The sequence below is a fragment of the Solanum dulcamara genome, chromosome 6 (assembly GCF_947179165.1).
Source record: "Solanum dulcamara chromosome 6, daSolDulc1.2, whole genome shotgun sequence".
NCBI lineage: Eukaryota > Viridiplantae > Streptophyta > Magnoliopsida > Solanales > Solanaceae > Solanum > Solanum dulcamara.
Window position 1 is genome coordinate 6,427,739 of NC_077242.1, and position 22,305 is coordinate 6,450,043.

Sequence of the window (22,305 nt, forward strand, 5' to 3'; positions counted from 1 at the left end):
GCTTTTATCTCTACAAAGATTTTATTAATAATTTCATTAATTTATTTCCATAAGTTTCATATGAAAGTTGAAAATAAAATCATAGATTGTTGACAAAACTCTGGTAAATATTTGACTGACTGAGTACATGTATCAAACCAATTAAATACATTACAAGTGTATCTTTACATATATGATATTTTTTTGTTGACTTTTACTTTGTCATGTTTCATTTTTCGACAGTCAAATTATATAGATTTTGACGATTATTTTAATAAAATATATTTTTGCCAAATTATATTAACATGAAAAGAATTACAACTTTATTATATTTTTCATATATTTTTTGGATATCTAAATTTTAATTTTAAAATATTAAATTAATTTAATTTAATTCATTTTAGATTAGTCAAATTAACTCTCGAAAGTAAAATATGACAAATAAAAATAAAGAACGAGAGTATAATTAATCGTTTAATTATAGCTAATAGTATGCGTTCTTATCACAATTAATTAGACTATTTTTAGTCGCCCTATTTCATTTCTTGAATATTTCGAAAAGTGGATTATCAAATACATGTACTAGGGTAAAGTCAGAGTTACGATTTAAAGTTATTATATTCTAATTAATATTGATTTATACATATCAAGACAAATATAAATTTTAAGTTAAATTTACTAAATTCGACCGAATGCGTAACCAATAATACTCTCTTTCCTCTGCCTCTTAATGCATGCACAAGTCCACAAATAGCTTCTGATATTTCTACTAGTAGTAAAACAAAAGGACAATTAATACATAAAAGCTTTCGCTATAAGCGGGATCAACAAATAACTAGTGGTAATTTTCTCGATTTTATTGTTGAGTATAATCCGTTTTAGAGAAAAAATAACCACAATTATGTATTTCTAATTAATAAAATATTAAGCAGTCACTTGATTCATTGGATATTTCAAGATTAAATTTACACTTCGAATAATTTTATATCTTTAACTAAACAAAGTATATGATAAATTTATACGTTCAATCAAACAAAATATAAATTTAATCCTAAATATTCCATCAAACTTAAGGTTATATTATCTCATCATTTAGGTGGGGATAAATTAGTTCAAGAATTATAATTTCAGAATAACTTAGTCCGCAAATCAAATAACTCCTAAAAATGTATTTGGTAACAAAGGACAATATTTTTTATAAGTTTTCTTTTTAAATATCAAATATGAAAAGGCCAGGTGTCTCCAAGCGGTTTTTTTATGGGAAAATAACAAATAGTTGATTGATCAATTAAGGTAATTCATGATAAATTAAAATAAGACACTAATTCCCAGCTAAGACTTTCCATATACTCACAAATAAATCCAACGGTAATATCATTTACCTTCCTAATAAATGCAGGTTAATTATTTTTACCCTCTTTTTAAACACCACATAATTCTCTCATTTCTTCATCTCAAACACATTTTGCAATTTTAATTTTCTCTTGAATTTTCCCATTTCTCTCTTTGTTCTTACTTTGAAGTTTGATCTTCATATACACATATGGATTCTCTTTCATTTGTTGGTTTTTTCTTTGTGATCTTTTTGAGTTTTATATGTTCGTCTCAAGGCTATAAGTTCTATGTTGGTGGCAAACAAGGTTGGGTTTTAGAGCCATCTGAATCTTATGATCACTGGGCTAGAAGAAATCGCTTTCAAATCAATGACACTATCGGTAAATTTTTTTCCTTTTTTTTTCACTGTTGAATCTAAAATTTAGAGTCTGTGAGTTTAGAAGGAATATTATATGTCACTTATATTTATATATACATTTTTTTTTGTATATATATAAGTGATTAATCAAAATTAACGGTTAATATTATGCTTTTACATCTTAGAAACATCATCAATTATAAATTTTAGATCACCTAGGCATACATATTTTTTTAGTTTAAATTTTATTCAATGAATATGTAAAAATAAATAAATTCTACAATCAAATTGCTTAATAGATAATTATCTGTTAAATCTCTTGATAGTGATAATTTGGTAAATACATAATCATATTACCAAAATGCTTACTAAGGAAACTACCGGTCAATCTCTTGATAGTGGTAATTTGGTAAGCACATAACTAACTACCTGTCACAGGGATGTCAATGGGGTGGAGCGGGTACGGGACGAATTTAGAGCTATGTGGGGCGGGGTGGGTTGGCTTAAAATTATGCGGGGTGGGGCGGGTTGAAACAATTATTTTTAAAATTAATGCAGGGCGGATTGCTGGTTTAAGGTACTAAATAATAACCTAAAGAAAATTAAATTTTTGTAATTACTAAAAATCAAAGATATAAACTTTTTATATTAAACTTTGACTTTAGTTTTAACTTTTTTTAAAAAAAATTAAATTAGACAAGTCTAGTGACTTGTTAGTTGTTGAAATGTTAATTAGAAACAGTTAATTAGCTATTAAGAAATAATTGTTGAAATGTTAACTAAAAATAATTAATTAGTTGTTGATGTTGATTGGCGAAAAAAGAAAAGAAAAATTATGAATTTTATTTTTCATATTAAACTGAATTAAAAAAAAAAACTTAAAAATTTATGCAGGGCGGGTTATGCGGGAGGGGGCGGGATGGATTGAAAATGAAATAAATTGTAATGCGAAGCGGTTTAAAAAATTTAAGGGTTGAACTCAACCCACCCCGCACCGCTCCATTGCCATCCCTAACCTGTCAATCTCTTAATAGTAGTAATTTATTAAGTACGTAGTAAATAGTTTTACATTATTAGTATATCGAATTTGGTACGTAGATAATTATATTACCAAAATGCTTACTCAGGTAACTACATTGGTCAATCTCTGATAGTATTAATTTCGCTAAGTAAGTAGTAAATATTTTTACGATGTCAGTATATATAAGTTTCGTTTTTTTTTTGGGTTTGGTGCAGTTTTCAAGTACAAGAAAGGGTCAGATTCAGTTTTGGTGGTCCATGACAAAGATGATTACTTAAAATGCAACAAAACAAAGCCCATCCATCATTTAAAAGATGGCCATTCAAAATTGAAATTTACAAGAAATGGCCGATTTTATTTCATTAGTGGAAAAGACGATAACTGTGAGAAAGGCCAGAAGGTTCTAGTAGTTGTCATGTCGCCCAATCACCACAATCGCCATAAATCTCCATCTCCGGCGAGTTCTCCGGTGGCCACCCAGACTCCTCCGCCGGAATCTGTTCCTTCCGTCGTGGCACCGGCACCGGGATCTGTTTCACCAGTTCCGGCTCCGGCGACGTCGGCGGCTGCAGTGGATGTTAGTTCATCAATTGTTTTGTTTGGGGTTTTTGTTAGTTTGATTGCGACAGCTATTTTTCTGTAATTTGATTTAATTAGTCGTGTTAATTTTGGTTTTATTTAATGTGTTTGGGCTACTCTAGCTCTATAGATTGTTTTTAAAAAAGTTGTGTTATGATAATTAAGATCTATTTTTCTTCGTTTCGTGCTTGATTTGTTTTTGCTAAATTTAGGTGGATTGTAATGTTTTTTTTTAAACTAGTCTCAAAATAAGTGTTATTTTAATAAAAAAATTTATTTATTTAAATAAATATTTTAAAAAAACTAAATATTATTAAAAATTTGGAGTATGAAGATATGATTAAAAAAAAATGTACAAATTTTTGTTTTAAATTTCTAAGATGTCCTTTTGCACCACCCCTGGCCTCTGACAATATGAACTCCGAATGTTTTTGGTAGAGCTTTTTATAAATTTAAGAGGCGTGATACGTAAACATGTTCTACACAGCATTTTATATGGCATAGAATATATAAGTAGATATTTTAATTTATATAAAATTAAATAAGTATGATATATCTGTCTTATTTGACGTCCTATACGATATTCTATATAGAGTTTTATAAGTATGTCTATTTGTTCAACTTTATACAAATTTAATTATCTATTTATGGATAATCAAAATTGAAGGGCATACACTTGAGCTGATGCTAAATTAAAGAACATTTTTATGTTTTATGTCCTATTTAAGATGATGTACACGTTATGTTTTTTTTTTTTTTTGATAATTAGGATATTACAGATAGATTAAAACGTAGATTGACATATTAATTACATCATCTTCCAATTTCAGGCAAACAAATTCTTGTTACACTCATAGTACTAACCATGAGTCCATGACACTGACAATAATTATTACGCCTCAGATCTATTAATTCAGCGCAAAAAAAGAAAAAAAAAAGGAAGAAGGAAGATCTAGTTACTTAAACTAAAACTAAAATAAATTGAAAACTCGTATGATGATCATAGAGTAAAAGATGAGATTCAAAAATTGCTCCTAGTACATCGAGTAATTTGAGTACAACCACGACGATAGGGATTAATCTTCTGGTTGGACTTGCAATTATAATAAGAAGCCCCTCGTACCTTACATGGAATATTGTTCGCAGAAAGTGCTGCATAGATCAGATACTTAGTATTATTTCTCGAGGCTTGTAATATTCGTCGTGTGGTAATGGAGGGTTTACCATAGATGCTTGAAATATCATGACCAAAGTTAGTGTAGTAATTATATTTGTTATCATTGTAATAATGTGATGATGATGTTGTAGGATCAATAATCATCAATAAAATTACCAATAAATTCATACAAAGTCGAATATTCATGCTTGTTGTGGAAGTAGCTAGAGTGAGTATTTTGTGTACGTGTGATTATTAATGGAGATTTCTTGAAAACCTAGGGGGATTTTTGATTTTGAAGGGTAAAAAATGAGTCATAATTTCTAGTAAAATATGTGTAAAATATACTTTAGTTTGTTTTGAAATGAGCGGGTCTTGCTACTTCATTGCTATCATTAAGGACTTTTAGTTTTATATCAAGACATTTTTTTCTTTTCTAATACTCCTTCTCCATACCATATTAGTTATCCATTTTTTCCTTTACACATCCCATACAGTATGTTTGGATGGTTGTTACCTATTTTATTGTTTTGTTATTGAAATCTCTATCATTACACAATGACAAAAATTAACGATCGATTTGATGTGATCGTCTTATTACCTTATATATTTTTTTCTCATTTTATCTTTGCTCATATATTATTTAATTAATCTACTTAATCTGTTATTCTACCTTTTATATAGTAGTCCTACCCATATCCAAACGATACAAAAGTGAATGAATACAAGTGATCATACAACTGTATCAGCAGATATGTATCGAATAAATCATATTGTATCTGTTATTACGACCTATATTTCATAGAATATAGCATATATCAGCATGTATTCATATGCTCTCTCGCATATCTTATCTCTGTATCATCTTGTATCAACCTGATGTATCGAATACATCCAATATCAACTTGTATGTATCAAGTTGTATTTGTTGTATCAATGAATACAACTTGTATCAGCATTATTTGTCCTCTCTCTAGCATATCTCCTCTTTTTCTCTCTCCTAAATCTCACTCGCATCTCTCACCCAATCTCAGTCGTTTCTCTCCTCTCTATTAAGCTATATTCGTTGTATTTTTCATCGAATACAGTTTATATATATCAACATGTATTCATCCTTTCTCTAGCATTTCTCCTCTCTCTCTAATTAAGCAATCTCTAGCTATAGCTCTCTAATTATGCACAAAGTATAGTCATTAATTTTTTAAAGTTTCCCTACTCTATTTATGTTAAGTAATTGAGTAATATAACTAGAGAATTTTATATGGGTACATTATTTTTAAATTCTAATTATAACCATTAAGGGTATTTATACTTAATTATAAAATATACAGTATTCTATCAACTATAGCAAAATAATAAATAATTAAAGGGATTGGGCTCCAATTTTTCCATTTTAGCTTTAAACTTTAATATTCCCCCCCCCCCCCCCCCCCCCCTCCTCTCTTTCTCACCACATACATCTTAAGGGGTGGACTCCATTAAGCTTCATTAGTAGTTGTTAAAAAGCTTCGAAACTTTTAATTCGAAAGTTAAAATTTTGCTAAATTGGTATTTGTTAGGATTGAAGTTGTTGCAAATGATTGAGAAAATTAGACTTGATTTTTGTTGAAATTGTAGATTAAAACTCGAAAAATAAGAACAATAAGTTATATGTATTTTAAACGTCAGATATATATTATTTGTATGTCCAGTATATCAATGAACATACAGTAACATACACATTGTATACAAATATATACAAAATACATACAATAACATATTTGTATGTATCTTATAATTCCATACTAAACTCTATATTGTGGAAGGTAAATTTTGATTCATTTTGTAACAATATATTACGGATTATCTAGATAGATGTCGATATCAGTGTTAATTATAAGGTTCAATTATAAATGAAAGGTGATAGCGTAACGAAATTAAGAAGTTGATTTATTACATTTAGTGGTGCTCGTTTCCGCTTTAAACACCATTTTACTCCCTCCATTTTAGTTTTGTTTTGGCCCTTGTAAAAAAATAAATAGATGTTTCATTATTTTTTTGTTCATTTCAGCAAATTAAGAAAAATTATTACTTTTTTATATTATTATTATTAACTAACTACATAAAATAGTACTCCCTTCGTTTCTTTTTAGTGGTCATGTTGCATTTTTTGAGAGTTAATTTGACTAGTTTTTAAAGCTAAATTAGATTACATTAATTTGGTATTTTGAAATAAAAATAAAAATATTCAAAAATTATACGAAAAGTAATATAAATTGTAATTTTTTCATATCAATATGACGAAAAAATACATTCAAAATGTTAGTTAAAGTTCATATTGTTTGACTCTAAAAAGAAAATTGTAATAACTAAAAAGGAACGAAGAGAGTAATGCCTATATTTGAAGTTTCAAGACATCATTAATAAAATACACCTCTAATTAAAGCTTTTAAGGAGCGTGTCGGATCCTAAGGGTCAAAAATTATGAAATAGATAGAGTGTTTTTTTGTTAATCTTTTAGAACATGTTTGAAAATCCATCTTATAATTATTTTGAGTGTAATTGAATTTAATTATATAGTTGTAACGACCCTAAAGGTCATTTTTTGGAATTTTTGTAAAATGACCATTTTACCCCTCCCTTTAGATGCCCCGAGTCGTTTCTAATTGTTACCGGGTGTTGATTTTTAGAAAATTCCATGAAAAGTTAAGTCCTTGGAAATTTTGAGTTTCATAAGCTTTAAGTATTAAAAAAAGGTATTTGGGGTCAATTGGAGCTACGGATCTCGGAACAGAATTCCGTCGATTCCAGAAGCTCCGAAATGTCGAAATAGGCTTAGGAGACTTTACGGAATCAGTTTTGGAGTTGTAACGAAGATTTAAGGCCTTGAGTTGAGAATTTGAGGAACTTTAAGCCAAGGTTTTGACTTTGGGTCAACTTTTGGAGTTTCGATGCTCGGAATGGAATTCCGATGACTCCGTTGGATTCGGGAGATGGTTTTTTGTCTTAAAGAAGTGTTGGTTGAATTTTTAGAGTTCCCGAGTCTGTTTTGGTATTTTAAATGCCTAAGTTGATTTAGTTGGAATTTTTTGAGTTTTGGGTCAACGAGATCTCGAATTCAAATTCTGATGGTTCCATCAGCTCCGGAATGATCAAATTAGGCTATAGCACTATTGGAATGACTATCGAGGCAATCGATACGAGTTTGGGGCCATTTGACGCTTTTGACTTTGAAAGTTAGCCTATGGTTGACTTTGGTTAACATTCTTGGAAAACGCGCTTGAATAAAAATTCTGACAACGCGGTTAGTTTCGGAATGTTAATTTTGGTCTAGAACGATCCTTCATTCGCTTTTCAAGGCTTCCGGACTAATATTGAGGCCCGTTGTGGAATGTGGCTTAAAAGGGCTCTTAGATGTGGGACCCACTTTTTATTAAAATGATCTCGTATGAGAATTCTGAATTTTCCATTGAGTCCGGAACGTCGAATTTAGTGGGGTAGCATATCGTGTTTATTCTTATCGGATTCCGAACGAATTTTGGATTTTTGAAATTTTCCAAAACCTGCAAAAAGACAGCAGCAGCCCCCTTTGTTTTAGGGATATTTCCTCCAACTTTAAAATCTCATAACTTGAGCATTAGGACTCCAAATTGGGTGATTCAAAAAGAAAAATTGTGAGGTTTTTTGTGGAGAACGCATTGGAGAGATTGAAAACTGATTTGGAGCATTCGATTCAGGTAAAAATTGCGATTTTAATTGCATCTGTGTTCATTTTCAGATTGAGTTTTTGAAGAACTTTGAGTAATTGTTTCTTGACCTATATAAATCCGATTTGGATGATTCAAAGGTGTAAATTCAAGAGAATTTCGTCAGGAATCTCTTGGTAATCTCAGAAACTCGAGGAGAAGCTTCGTTTGAGATAAAAATACATTTTTAGTTACTGCTTTAGTCATTTTTGAAATGAAATTTTATAGAATTTTGGAAGAGTGTATCTTGGTCAATATAACTCCGTTTTGAGTGATTCTTGAGGCTAGATTGTGGGGTTTTCCACAAGGAATGTCATGATGTAATTTTTTTTAATTGACAGATTTTCGTTTTTGAGAAATCGATGTGTAAAGAGGCTGCCTTATATTATTTTCTTAGTTTAAAAATGTGGGAATTGATTGTTTGATCGTCTTACGTAATTTCCCACCCCGAATTGTGTTATAAATCTGATTTTTGAGCTTGGGGTGACGTTTAGAACCTATTTTGGGGGTCAAATCTGGAATTTCGTATGTGGGTCCCACATTTTCCTTTTTAGACTCCAAAATTGGTCCGTCTCCAAAAATTATGAAATTAGTGTCAAAACGACCGTATTGACGTCGTGGTTCTATTTTTGACAGCTTGGAAACATTCCAAGGTAGTTCGGAAGGAAAAAGCTCCGGTACAGTAATTTAGAGCCCGCGTGTTTAGCCTACAGGTAGGCTACGGTTATACCTTTCTTTAGATTGAGCTGGAATGTGTGAAAGCATGTTGAAATAGTTGGAATTTGGGTTGGGTAGTTTGATTGTATATCTTAGATGTTAGAAATCATGCTTTAGGCTTATTATCGGGTTTTCGGATATTTAGAAGCATGTGTATCTTGTCGTTATTTGTTAGTATTATAAGGAGAGTTGAATGAGCATGTTGTTGATACGGTGGGGTATGTTTTCCATAGTATAGGATGTAAAATTGCTTTAGATGTTCCGGCGTCGCTCCGGTAGACTTAGATCCTTGTAGAATGGTGTAGCGGGCTAGTGCCTGGTAGTTTGGCCTTAGCTAGGCATTACTCTTGCTCTTAAAAATACCATCATTCATAACTCTGTATAATCGTGACTTTTGTGATGCGTCGGCAACACTAGATTTCGTGATCGTTGACTTTGACTCAGGTTTCAGTTTTAGCGGCATATTGGTTTACTCATTAGGAAGGAGATTTTCGGTACTATTATTGTTTAGTTAGAAAGGAGAATATTCAGCATCATAGGATAAAATATATGTGAGTATCCGGGTACCCAGTCCCGACCTCCATTCTAAATTATCGGAGAGCATTCGGGTACCCAATCCCGACCTCCACCGACTTGCTAGTATGACGAGCATTCGGGTATCCAGTCCTAGCCTCAATCATATCGATGTGTTACGGCGAGCATCCTGGTACCAGTCCAAGCCTCGACCGCACCGATGTAATACGACGAGCATCCGGGTACCCAGTCCCGGCTTCGACCGCACTTATATATTATGGCAAGCATCCGGGTACCCAGTCCCGGCCTTGGCCACTTTGAACATTCAGGTGAGCATCTGGGTCCCAGTCCCGGCCTCGACCCCTAAGTCACCACTAGATTGACTGACTCTTAGAGATTCTGAGTTTGGAAATGATATAGTACTTCGGCTCCTAACATCTCAGATTCTTGGTTCCTAGCCTTGGTAGTTGTAGCTATTCTGTGTACTCGGCGGGCTTATGGGGGTTCGTCTGGATTTTTATTTAACTTGCGCACGAGTGTCCCGGCTGGGCTTATGGGGGTCCAGTTGGGTATAGTTAGTTGTAGTTCTCATAGGTAGTACTCTTTCCCCCTTTTATGCTTATGTTGACTCCTATTTAGGCTATTCCTCTTTTTCATATTGTTTTTACCTTTTCTGCTCAGTCGGCCTATGATGCCTACTGGGTACCTGTTGTCTTGGTACTCATACTATACTCTGCATCTACTTTCGTGATGCAGGACCGAGTACCAGCTATCGACGTGGATAAATCAAGCCTGTTGTAGTCAACTTCGGAGACTAGGGTGAGTACTTGGAGTTTTTGGATCATTCCTGTCTCCTTCAGCATGGATGACCCGTCTTTTGCCTTCTGAGACTAGCCAGTTGTTATATATATTTTCGGTCCACTTTCGGGACTTGTACTCGTATTTTATTTTGTAGCAGCTTTGTACTTGTGGCTTCCAGGTTTTGGGAGGGATCTTTAGTTGTTTAAAACATGTTTTGGTTTACTTCCGCTTATTCATTCTATTTACTTTTACAATTCGATACTCTTATTTAGTTTCTGCTCTCAAACCCATTACTTGAAGTTTTGGGTTGACGGATTGGCTTACCTACTAGAGGGTTATAGTAGGTGCCATCATGACCTAAGGAATTGGATCGTGACAATAGTTTCACATGTTTATTTGACTAAATAATTATTTGATTAACATAAAATCAAGTGTAGTTGAAGAGGAAAAATTACACACTTCAATTCTCAAGGAAAAAGTTAAAATTATAATTTGAGGCCAGACTTGCTTTATAATCAACATTTTAGCCAAAAGTCTTGACAATTTTCCAGAATTTTAAATTTTCGACAATTGTGATTGAAATCTTGATGTTTTTTACTTCAAATTATCTCAATTCAACTTCAAATTTAATTTTCTAACCTTAATTATTCCATAATAATTTGCTTTCATTTTCATGGGGCACTATTAAGGTTGTACCATAAGTATAGCCATCGGAAATATGGAAAGAATAAGTAACCACGTATTTCATAATTGTGGATACTCTTTGGTAATCAATCAAAATCACTCACCTAACTTGGTCTTAATTAATTAATTTCATACTATTACTCAATTGTCTTGTAAATTTGTACTCCTGATTTCAAGAATTTTGCAACCCAAATTAAATATATGATATGAAAAAGTCATACTTGTGCAATACTTCAGCTTTATTAAGACCACAAAATAGTCCAGTGTCTATATTGCATTTAATACTTTTGGAAGATCAAGTCTCTCAATTTAAAATATTGAATTTAGTTGAACACGTAAAGATTATGCTCCGTTTATTGGGTAAATAGTCCAGTGTCTTTATTGCATTTAATTACTTTTGGAAGATCAAGTGTCTCAATTCAAAATATTGAATTTAGTTGAACACGTAAAGACTATGCTCCGTTTATTGGGTAAAATTTATCTACATAAGATGTTTAATTCAATGAATGAATATGAGACTTGTTTTAAACAAATTTATATTTTAATATAATTAAGTAATATATTTTTATTTTTTGTTAGCTATGATTAAAATGATTGGTTGGATATAAATATTCTGACGAATAAGTATTTATCAGTAAGTGTAGAGACCGACAAGGTAAAGATAGAAGTACATATACAAATTTGATCTAACTTCATAACTTTGTTCAAACTATGTTTATATTTGGAAATTCAATATATATATATATATTAAAATTTAGAGCCTAATTATTAACACCCGCATTTGCTTGTGTTAAAATTCAACAACACAAATTTAAAAGCTTCGCTTTTAGGGACCAAACACAAAGTCTACATAACATCATTCATTGTAGATATTATATCAGCATATCTTGTGGCTAATCATCCCCGTGTCATTTCTTTCTTTTTATAATGTTTTATCCACGATCAATGCACGAAGTAATTATGTGTAAATGATTGGCAATATTTCATGAAATTAAAAGAGTACTTGGAAAGTTATTAGTTGTGTTTGGATATATTAATTATGTTTAAACATGAATTTTCACCTAAAAAAATAGTTTTAGTGCCGTTTGGTCGGAGGGATAAAGTCAAGTATCACAGTATAAAATTTGGGATTAAATATATCATCTATTTGGTTAAGAATATTACTTATAAACTAATATCATGATAAATATAACTATATCACAGTCATAAAATTATCTATCCCATTATAAAGTGGGGTGAATAATTCCGATTATAATTTGAGGGTAACCTGGTTTTCAACCAAACAATCCTTTAAAGAACAAATAAATATTGTTTACACTTGAGAAGAAGGGAAATTTGTCAATATTACAGTTCGGTCAAACTTATTTATCATTATGACCCAAATATGCAAAATCTATACACTGATTAGGCATTTTCTATATATAGTTGTATAGGTATGTATATTACTTAACTATATATTATCGACTATTTTGCAAATTAGATCATCCAAAGGCGTTGAACTGTAATTTTTACTAAGAAAAAAAGTAGACTTCCGAATTTCTTTGTCGTTTTCTCACTTTTTTTTTTTGTTGTGGGTGGGAAGAAATCGTGATTATGTTTTCCTGCTTTCAAAAATAAAACAACCATTTACACAAATTGCTATTTGTCTACTTAGTGTATTAGTCATGTCTATTTTGTGGGGCACTATCTTAAAATGTTTATATATGTTTGTCCAATCAAAGCGCAAATTAAATTTAAAGCAAATCAAGGAAGACTTTTTCAACTTGAGCATTATTTATTTCACACAAAAGGATTCATTTTCTTAATTAGCCTCTGTCTATATATACACACACACTTTACATGCCAAATGCTAATTAAACAAAAGTGTTACAGAGTAGTATTCTTATAGTATTAATCAAGAAAATGGAGATAGCATTAGAAGAAGAAATATTTGAGCCAGCAAGTCCAAGCGCACAATATTTGAACAGCTCCAATTTATCACTTTCAGTGATTGCTGTTTTGGAATCAAAAATTCCAATTGACTATGAAGACTCACTTGCCATAAATTTACTCAAAGATGTATTTGTACCTATAAATCCAAGATTTTCCTCAATTATGGTGAGCTCTCTCTTGCCTATTTTTTTTTGTCTCTCTTTCTTTTAATTTGAGATGCCACAAATATAAGAAACATGTCGTTTTCATGCTTTTGTGTCAGTTCATGATTTAAACGATAGCATATACACTCTTTCATCACCCACCCACTAAAATCGCTTTTTTAGATGATGCATATATAGAATATGATTTGAAAACAAAATATTTCATCATATGACGTGAGTCTTCCAAGTTAAACAAAAGTTTTATTAATATGGAGGAGAAGAACCGAAAAGGGCAAAAACTCTTTTCTCAAAAAACTCTTTTTTTTTAAATGACATAGATGGCTTTAAAGTTTGCTTTAGAGAGTTGGGCAGAGAGAACTAAAATTTTAAATATTTATTACAATTGAAAATTTGAATATTATTGTAATACTCAAATTTAATATTAGACTCCTATAATTAAATAATTAATTATTGTAGAATAACTCATGTAACAATAACAAATGCAACATCCAATAAGGAGCGGAGCGTGAAGTGAACGGATTTAACTAAATTTTTTGATTGAAAAATTATATTGTATAAATAAGACAAATATATATGATTTTTTTTTATTGATATAGATAAATTCTTGAATCTTGAGAACATTCTAGTATAAGTAGTAAGGAAAAAAAATATTTTTGGTCCTACACTTGTGTTAGCATGACATTTTTGTATCCATTTAATCTTTCCATCCACTACTATTCTCTATTCTGAATCCCCTTACATAATATATATATATTTTTTAACTCCATTGATAATATATTTTTATCTTCTCTAAATAGGTCATGGGCAAAAAAGGGACAAAAAAATGGAAGCGAGTCGAAGTGAACTACCAAGATCATATTAAAACTCCAATATTTCCAACTGAAAAATCAATCGAATTCTATGATAAGTGCTTCTCCACTTATATATCAAACTTAGCAATGGAACAATTCCCGCAAAATCGACCGCTATGGGAAATTCACGTATTCAAATATCCAACAAGCGATGCAGCGGGAAATGTAATTTTCAAACTCCACCATTCACTTGGAGATGGTTATTCATTAATGGGAGCTCTTCTTTCATGTTTACAACGAGTCGATAATCCTTCACTTCCTCTAACATTTCCTTCGCGCCAAAAATCGAATTTAAATAATTCGAATAAACACAAAGATTTCATTAGTAATTTTAAAATCGTACCTCGATTTTTTAAAGGGATCGTAAATACAGTGTATGATTTTGGATGGAGTACTTTGAAGAGCACTTTGATAGAAGATGATCGGACGGCAATTTATTCCGGTGAGGAAGGAGTTGAGTTCCAACCGATTGATTTGGCTACCAAGACATTTTCGCTCCATAGTCTCAAGCAAATTAAAGCCAATTTAAACGTGGTAAGTGTTCATCTCATCTTTATATATATATATATATATATATATATATATATATATATATATATATATATATGTATATATATATATATATATGTAGGGTTTAATTAATAGGTTGAATGAGAAATGGAGGGAAAAGAAGTGGAGGAAAAAATGATTTGTTCTCTCTTGCTTTATGAAATAAGCATTTGTCTCACATAGGTGTTGGAAAGAAAAAGTCTCCTACTTAAAAGTAGAAGCATTCCTTCATGTTGCTAAAGGGTCAAGAAGAGGGTCTCCCCTTGCGCTGTTGTCGTCGTCGCTCGGTTTCGGCTTCGGCTTCGGGCTTGGACCAAATTTTCTTTAATTTTTTTTAATTAATTAATATTATTTATTTATTTAATTAATTAATTGAAAATCCTGACCCGTGACCTAACCCATTTCTTTCTTTTCCGGATTAATTTAAAATATTTTCCTCCATTTTTTTTTCCAACGGATTTTTTCTGAAAGGTTGCAACTTTGTCTGAAAAGTTGCATAATTTCAATTTTAATTCCTTTGTTATTTGATTATGCACATTTAACCTTTATTTATTTGAAGTGTGAGGTTTTAGTCCTTGAAGTTAATAAAATTTAACTATTTAATAGAATGATTATTTGATAATATATAAAATAAAATAAATAAAATGAAGGGTTGGTGATTTTAAATGCTTGAAGAATTATGTATATAAAATTAAATTATATTTTATTCATTAGCTCCATTTTATTCAAATGTTCTATGCTCTGTTTTTTATTTCTTAGCGACTCGTTCTTTCTCTCTTTTAAGGTCAAATATGATTACATTTGAGAGTTTAGTAGATGGACAGATTCCTTAAAGCTATCAATGGTGACCTAACAACTTTCACTCTTTAAAAAATTTAACATTTAATTATTTTTTACCCACATAATTCTTCAAGCATTTAGAATCACCAATCCTTCAATTTATTTTATTAAATTTTATATATTTCAAAATAATCATTTTGTTAAATAATTAACTTTTGTTAACTCCAAGGAACAAAATCGCCCACTTCAAATAATTGAAGGTTAAATGTACATAGTCAAATAACACAATGACTAAAACTGGAATTATGCAATTACACAGGGACTAAAACCACTATTTCCTTTTAATAATAATTTAATTAGTTATATCATGTTACTTATTATTTATTTTATTTTAGGTACCAACTGAATTATTAAAAAAAAAATATTTTTAGTGGGAAAATAATATTTTTTAATAGTGCTAGTAGGGGTAGCTCTATTTCGCACCCTACTTTTCTTGTAAGTTTATTGTTCGAATTATTAATGTACTCTGACATTATATAACGGCCAAAAACAATACGATTTCTAACCATTTCTTCCTCCCACCCCCTTTGTTTTTCAGACAATAAACGATTTGATAACGGGGATAGTTGTATATGGAACAAGATTATATATGGAAGGAGTAGATAAAGAAACATGCAATGGAAAATGCAATGCTTTGGTTTTATTCAACACAAGGGCACTTGGTGGAAGTTATAAATCAGTTAGTGACATGATAAGGCCTAATTCTGATATGCCATGGGGAAATCATTTCACCTTTTTGCCTGTCTCATTACCAAAATTAACTGATAATAAAAGTAATAATCCTCTTTACTTTGTTCAGAAAGCTCATAAAATTATAGACAGGAAAATGAATTCTGCATCTATTTGGCTTACTAGTAAATTGCTTGATTTATTGAGGAAGCTAAAAGGTCCTGAGGTATGTTCTACTCCTTGTTTTACTTTATGTGACGTAAATTTTTTATTTTTATTTTACCAAAATAAAGAGCATACTTTTGAAATTTGTAACTTAAAATATATCATAACATTTGTATGATTAAGTCGGCGTTCAGACATGAATTGGGTGATATTTGGAAGGAAAAAAAATAGTATGTGAAGTTAAAGTTGAAAAATAATATTTGAAAGTTGTTCTGTTAATTGGACATACATTTCATATTCAAAAATTGTACCTCATAATCAAAAACTAATAAAAAATTATTCTAATGTGTACACATTGTATTGAAAATATTTTTTGAAAAAAAAAAGGGAAAAAAATTCATGCCCAAATGGGCCCTAAAAGTTTTGAAACTTAGCTCATAACATTCTTGTGGCTATAAAAGATTCTCATTAAGCATAAAATGGGAAGTATAATAATTATTTCCAAATTTAGGTATATTTTTCCTTTTTCAAGCGAACTAATTCAAATAGAAAAGTATGTCGCATAAATTGAAAATTAATTTTTAAATTTTAGGCGACTGCTCAATTTATTCATGGGACATTGAAGAACACAAGCATGGCATTAACAAATCTGATAGGGCCAGTGGAAGAGATGGCTTTGGCTAATCATCCTATTAAAGGATTATATTTTGTTGTCACTGGTGCTCCACAGGTGCTTTAATTATATTTTCTAGTGTTATTTTTATACATTTAATGATTATTTTGTAAACTAGATCGTTCAATATTAAACATTGGGCGATAGGTAACAAACCACTACTAAATTTTCTGTATTTGTGTGTTTATTTTTTGCAGAGTTGCTCAGTGACGATAATGAGTTATGTGGATACGCTAAGAATTGCAATAGTTGTGAGGAAAGATTTTATAGATCCAAACAAGTTGAAATCTTGTATTGAATTTGCCTATGATTCCATTGCCAAGGCTGCAATCAACTCTTCTAAAGTGGAAAAGTAGGACCCAACTCACAATTGCTCTACAAGTTTTTTTTATCTCCGTTGTATATTCATAAAAAATAATTTTATCAGAAACATCTCTATCTCTAAGATATTATTAAAGTCTGCGTATATTTTACTTTTCTCTGACCCTATTTTGTTAGGGATGACCAAGGGCAGGGCAGGTCTATGTCTATGCGGGGGCGAGGTGGGGTGGGACAGGTAATTTGGTGTGATATCACTGAGTATATTGTTGTTATTGTATATTCACAAAAATGTATACATTTACGAATTGTTGATGGAACCTTTATCAAATTGTTAACAATGTAATTGGGCCTAACTAATGGGCTCCTGCAAGTAAGATAACAACCAGTTCAATTTTATTGAAAACACAATTCATTTTGGAATTTTTACATTAATGGATTCGTTAGATTAATTATTACTCGTTTTGGGGTATTTTTTTAAGGAAAAACTAAGTTCATGTCCCATAAAAGTAAAATAATTATAAACAAATATCCTTTTATAATTCATACCTCCCAAGACATAAGATTCGCGAGCAAGATATCGTCGCAGTATCAATATACTGACATGATATCATTGAAGCTGTTTCAGTCCTTAATGATACCATCACAGTATATCTATATACTGTCATGGTATTATTGATATCTACTTCAATCCTTCAATTACATCTTCATGAAAACCATCATATACTGGCATGACATCATTACTGATCGTTTCATATAATCATTAAGAATTGTTTCATACAAATGTTGAATGATACCATTGTAGTATATATATTTTGTGATGGTATCATAAAAGTTTTCCTAAGTCATTCGATATTACATGAATGATACTACCACAGTATATTCGTATATTATAATGATATTGAAAATCCTCAATGAGACACTTTTAAAATCCTCAATGATACCATAACAATATATTGATACCTTATCGGTATCATATAGGATTGAACTCTTTTTTTAAGAAATAAAAATAAAACAATTAAGAGAAAATTATTAAAATCACAATCTTCTTTATTAAACTAATTAGTAAATATATTTTTTGTAATACTCTATCGGTATGTTGATACCATATCGGTATCATACAGAACTAGCTTAATCCTTTGTGATACTCCATCGGTATATGATACATTATCGGTATCTGATGTCAGCATGACGTCAGCGCACGAATTTAAAAATAATTAAAGGGGTACATAGGTAATTAGTTTGGCTGAATGAGTATATAAAGGAATTATTTAGGGAAGGGGTATGTAGTGGTATATAGTTTGTTTAAAGGGTCCATTTTGTGTAATTTTCCTTTTTTTTAATTACAACCTATAGCCTAATTTACCTTGAAATCACTTATTGTTTCTCTCATCTCTCTCTTTCTCCTCCAACCCCTTATCTCCCTCCTCCTCCAACCCCTCATCTTTCTCCCTCTCCTGCCAACCTCGCCGGAGATGGTTTCTTGGGCGAATAAACAACAATAATAACCATTTCAATTCTCATTTTTTGTTATCACCTCCACACCACCATCAAATAGACCAAACAACAACAAACAATACAATAACCAAATCAGAAAATCATCAAATTTCCACCAAAAATTAGGAGCTCCGATGACCTCCATGAAAATCGACGATGTTTAGCTTGTATTCTCCTTTCTCTTTTACGTTAATTTTTATTTTATTTTTTATTTTATAACTATTAGAACAAAGAAGATTGTAGTTTCTATGTTTGTTTCTTAAGTAGAAGTGTAAGACATAAAATTGGTGGTATTGCTAAATCTGAATAGAACTCCAATGGTGTTTAATGCTATATAATATATTATTGAAGTAATTGGACCATTCATTTTTCTAGTTTCCTCTTCCCTGGTGCTAGAAATCTGGATATATACAAGTTCAATCGAACTCAATAATTTGTATTTAAATAATATATTTATGTTAAAAAATTATTTAATATTTACAAATATTAAATCTAGAAACTACTTATTAACGCTTGAACTCATTATTCTAAAATTCAGAACCATAAAGTTGAAATCTTGACTTTGTCAATGCGTAAATAGAATTAGAATATTTACAATTACGAATTTTGTAAGTTAGGAACCGAGGGAGACCCTTTTCTCCCACGTAATTAGAATATTTACAAGTCAAATTGATTTTATAAGTTTGGAATCAAATTGACTTGAAGTTAAAGTCTTGTTTAGACATGTAATTTGAATTTCTTAAGTTGTATTTTTCTCATAAACATAAAAATTTGTGAAAACTATCCAAAAAATTCCTAAGTCTTATACAATCTTACTAAATGACCAAATCGTAGTTCATAAATAAGACATCAAAAAAATCTTGAGACACCGCATTGATAAATAACAAAACTATCTAATTAGATATACTCCACTACCATATCTACTAATATTACCTATACTTTTAAACAATTACATATCTTATCACTAATTAAAAGCTTCTTATCATATATTGAAGAAGTTGCATTCAGATACACATAGTCCTACATAATAGCGTAAAATTAGTTATTTGCACATTTAAACCACCCTAATTAAGGCTTCATGTCAATCAACTTTCCCTATCTCTCTTCAACCTCCCGCCCACGTCCTCCACCATCGTTCTTGTTCGATGATCAATGGAACCTGTGAAGGAATGAGAAGAAAGGAGATGAAGAGAAGTGATGAAGATGAAGAGAGAGGCGGAGAGCAAAATTAGGGCTCCTCTGATTTTCTCCAATTGAAATGAAAATAGTGTACAAAATATCTATTCTTTCCTGTACATATACAACCCTTAATTAGTGTGGGCCCCACTATCTTAACAAACTATTAACAAACTATTAAGCTAACTAACAACCAATCTAACAACCAATTATCACAACTAACAAACAACTAATAACTAACAACTAATTATCTTCAATACTCCCCCTCAAGTTGGAGGGTGCATAACATCTAACACTCCCAACTTGTCCATTAGATATATGTGTTGCTGCTTGCCTAATCCCTTCGTCATCAAGTCTGCTTGTTGATTATTTGTCTTCACAAATTCAGTCCTTATGGTTCCTTCTTTTATCTTGTCCCTTATGAAGTGACAATCAATCTCAATATGCTTCGTTCTCTCATGATAGATTGGATTTGCTGCTAGTTGAATTGCTGCCTTGCTATCGCTCCACACTGTTATTGGCTTATGAATCTCCACTCCAAGTTCTCTGAATAAGCCCAGCAGCCAAGTAGCTTCTGCTACCACAGCCGCCATGCTCCTATATTCTGCCTCCGCTGAGCTCCTGGATACTGTTTGCTGCTTCTTAGATTTCCAGGAGATTAGTGACTCTCCGAACTTCACTGCATAACCTGTGATGGATCTTCTAGTATTAGGACATGCTGCCCAATCTGAATCACACCAGCATGTTATCTCCTGTGTAGGCTGTGATTTAAAACTGAGGCCTTGACCTGGTGCATTCTTCAAATATTTAACCACTCTAACAGCTGCTTCCCAATGTGAAACTTTAGGCTCCTGCATAAATTGACTGAGTGTTTGGACTGCAAAACTGATGTCTGTCCTAGTGATGGTGACATACAGTAATCTTCCTATCAGTCTTTGGTATTTTGAGATTTCTTCTAAAGGCCTATCATTCCTGACTCCAATTGCCTTGTCATACTCCACTGTAGTCAGTTTGATTCCAGGTTCCAGAGGTGTGGCAGTTGGCTTTGTGCCTGCCAAGCCCATTTCTGATATAAGCTCCAATATGTATTTTCTTTGATTAAGAATGATACCATATTGTGATCTCAGAACTTCTATACCAAGGAAATACTTGAGTTCCCCCAAGTCCTTTACTCTAAAATCATGTTGCAGGATCTGCTTGGCTGCCTCTATGAGATTGTTGCTGTCTCCAGTAATGAGAAGATCATCCACATATACAAGTATTATGACAATGTTGTTACCTGATTTCTTTGTGAAAAGTGAGTAATCATGGAGGCTTTGTGTGAATCCTGCAGCTAGCAATGCATCAGTTAACTTGATATTCCATTGCCTTGACGCCTGTTTTAAGCCATACAGAGACTTCAATAATCTGCATACCTTGGTCTCCCCTGCCTCTTGAACCCTTCTGGTAGTTCCATATACACTTCTTCATACAAGTCTCCTTGTAGGAATGCATTATACACATCCATTTGGTGGAGTTTCCAGCCCTTTGATGCTGCCAGTGCAATCACTGATCTCACAGTGATCATTTTGGCCACTAGAGAGAAGGTTTCATGATAGTCGAGACCTTCCTTTTGACTGTATCCTTTTGCTACCAACCTTGCCTTGAATCTCTCTACTTCTCCATCTGCTTTATACTTGATCTTGTAGACCCATTTTGAGCCAATTGCATTCTTTCCATTTGGAAGATCAACAATCCTCCAAGTATGATTATCCTCAAGGGCTTTCACTTCCTGCTGCATAGCATCTATCCATCTTGCATCTTTTGAAGCCTCCTTAAATGTTTTTGGCTCAGCTAAAGTAGAGAACTTTGCTAAATAACTCCTGTACTTTTCTGATGTTCCTGCATATGACAAATATTTACTTATAGAGTAGATGTGATCATGATCATGACTAGTGTTGACAACATAGTCATTCAGCCACCCAGGTTGTTTGGTCAGCCTAACTGGTCTGTTTCCATTAACAGCAGGTGCAACCTCCTCTTGTGCAGCCTTATCATCATCAGCAGGTGCAGGTGCAGTATCATCATCATCAGTAGGTGCAGGTGCAGTATCATCATCATCAGCAGGTGCAGGTGCAGATGCAATATCATGATCAGCATGTGCAGGTGCAGGTGCAATATCATGATCAGCATGTGCAACATCAGGATCATCATCATCAACAGCAGGTGCAGCAATAACCATAGGTGTTTCTACTGCATCTATGGCAGCTGTAGTTGTAGCAGCACCAGAATTGTCAGGTGTCCCACTTGCTGCTGCAGGTGGTGACTGGCAAATGTGAATAGGAGAAGGTTCAACATGGCTTGGTTGAAGAAATGTGTTATCTTCTTCAGCTGCAGAGCTGCAAAAAGGAAAGACATCTTCATGGAATATTACATCCCTACTAACAAAGAACTTGTTAGTAGATAAATCAAGCACAATGTAGCCCTTTTGAGTCTCTGAAAAACCCATGAATACAGCTTCTTTAGCTCTGCATGCAAACTTATCTGATCTAGGCAAGGTAGTAACAAAACAGAGGCAACCAGGCACCCTTAAGTGATCAAGGGATGCTTTCCTGTGGTACATC

The 22,305-nt window shown here is 32.0% G+C and overlaps 2 protein-coding genes across 2 annotated transcripts; both read left to right on the top strand.

Annotated features, from left to right (window-relative positions):
• Window positions 1–1,522: 1,522 nt before the first annotated feature.
• On the top strand, window positions 1,523–3,441 carry LOC129892568 (early nodulin-like protein 1). The gene is made up of 2 exons (XM_055968148.1): window positions 1,523–1,694; window positions 2,909–3,441. The coding sequence occupies exons 1-2, from the start codon at window positions 1,523–1,525 to the stop codon at window positions 3,334–3,336; spliced, it is 600 nt and encodes a 199-aa protein (XP_055824123.1). The 3' UTR covers window positions 3,337–3,441.
• An 8,982-nt stretch (window positions 3,442–12,423) lies between these two features.
• Window positions 12,424–17,443, top strand: LOC129892030 (wax ester synthase/diacylglycerol acyltransferase 4-like). Its single transcript, XM_055967553.1, has 6 exons — window positions 12,424–12,965; window positions 13,762–14,349; window positions 15,743–16,099; window positions 16,631–16,768; window positions 16,909–17,063; window positions 17,210–17,443. Exons 1-6 carry the CDS (start codon window positions 12,771–12,773, stop codon window positions 17,373–17,375), a joined length of 1,599 nt encoding a protein of 532 aa, XP_055823528.1. The 5' UTR covers window positions 12,424–12,770; the 3' UTR covers window positions 17,376–17,443.
• Window positions 17,444–22,305: the final 4,862 nt, after the last annotated feature.

Bases quoted from the DNA above. Each gene is read 5' to 3' on its own strand.
- LOC129892568 (XM_055968148.1), top strand. From the start codon at position 1,523: ATGGATTCTCTTTCATTTGTTGGTTTTTTCTTTGTGATCTTTTTGAGT. The intron at 1,695-2,908 runs GTAAATTTTTTT...GGTTTGGTGCAG, and splicing joins TCAAATCAATGACACTATCG to TTTTCAAGTACAAGAAAGGG.
- LOC129892030 (XM_055967553.1), top strand. From the start codon at position 12,771: ATGGAGATAGCATTAGAAGAAGAAATATTTGAGCCAGCAAGTCCAAGC. The intron at 16,100-16,630 runs GTATGTTCTACT...TTTAAATTTTAG, and splicing joins GGAAGCTAAAAGGTCCTGAG to GCGACTGCTCAATTTATTCA. The intron at 17,064-17,209 runs GTAGGACCCAAC...CTATTTTGTTAG, and splicing joins AACTCTTCTAAAGTGGAAAA to GGATGACCAAGGGCAGGGCA.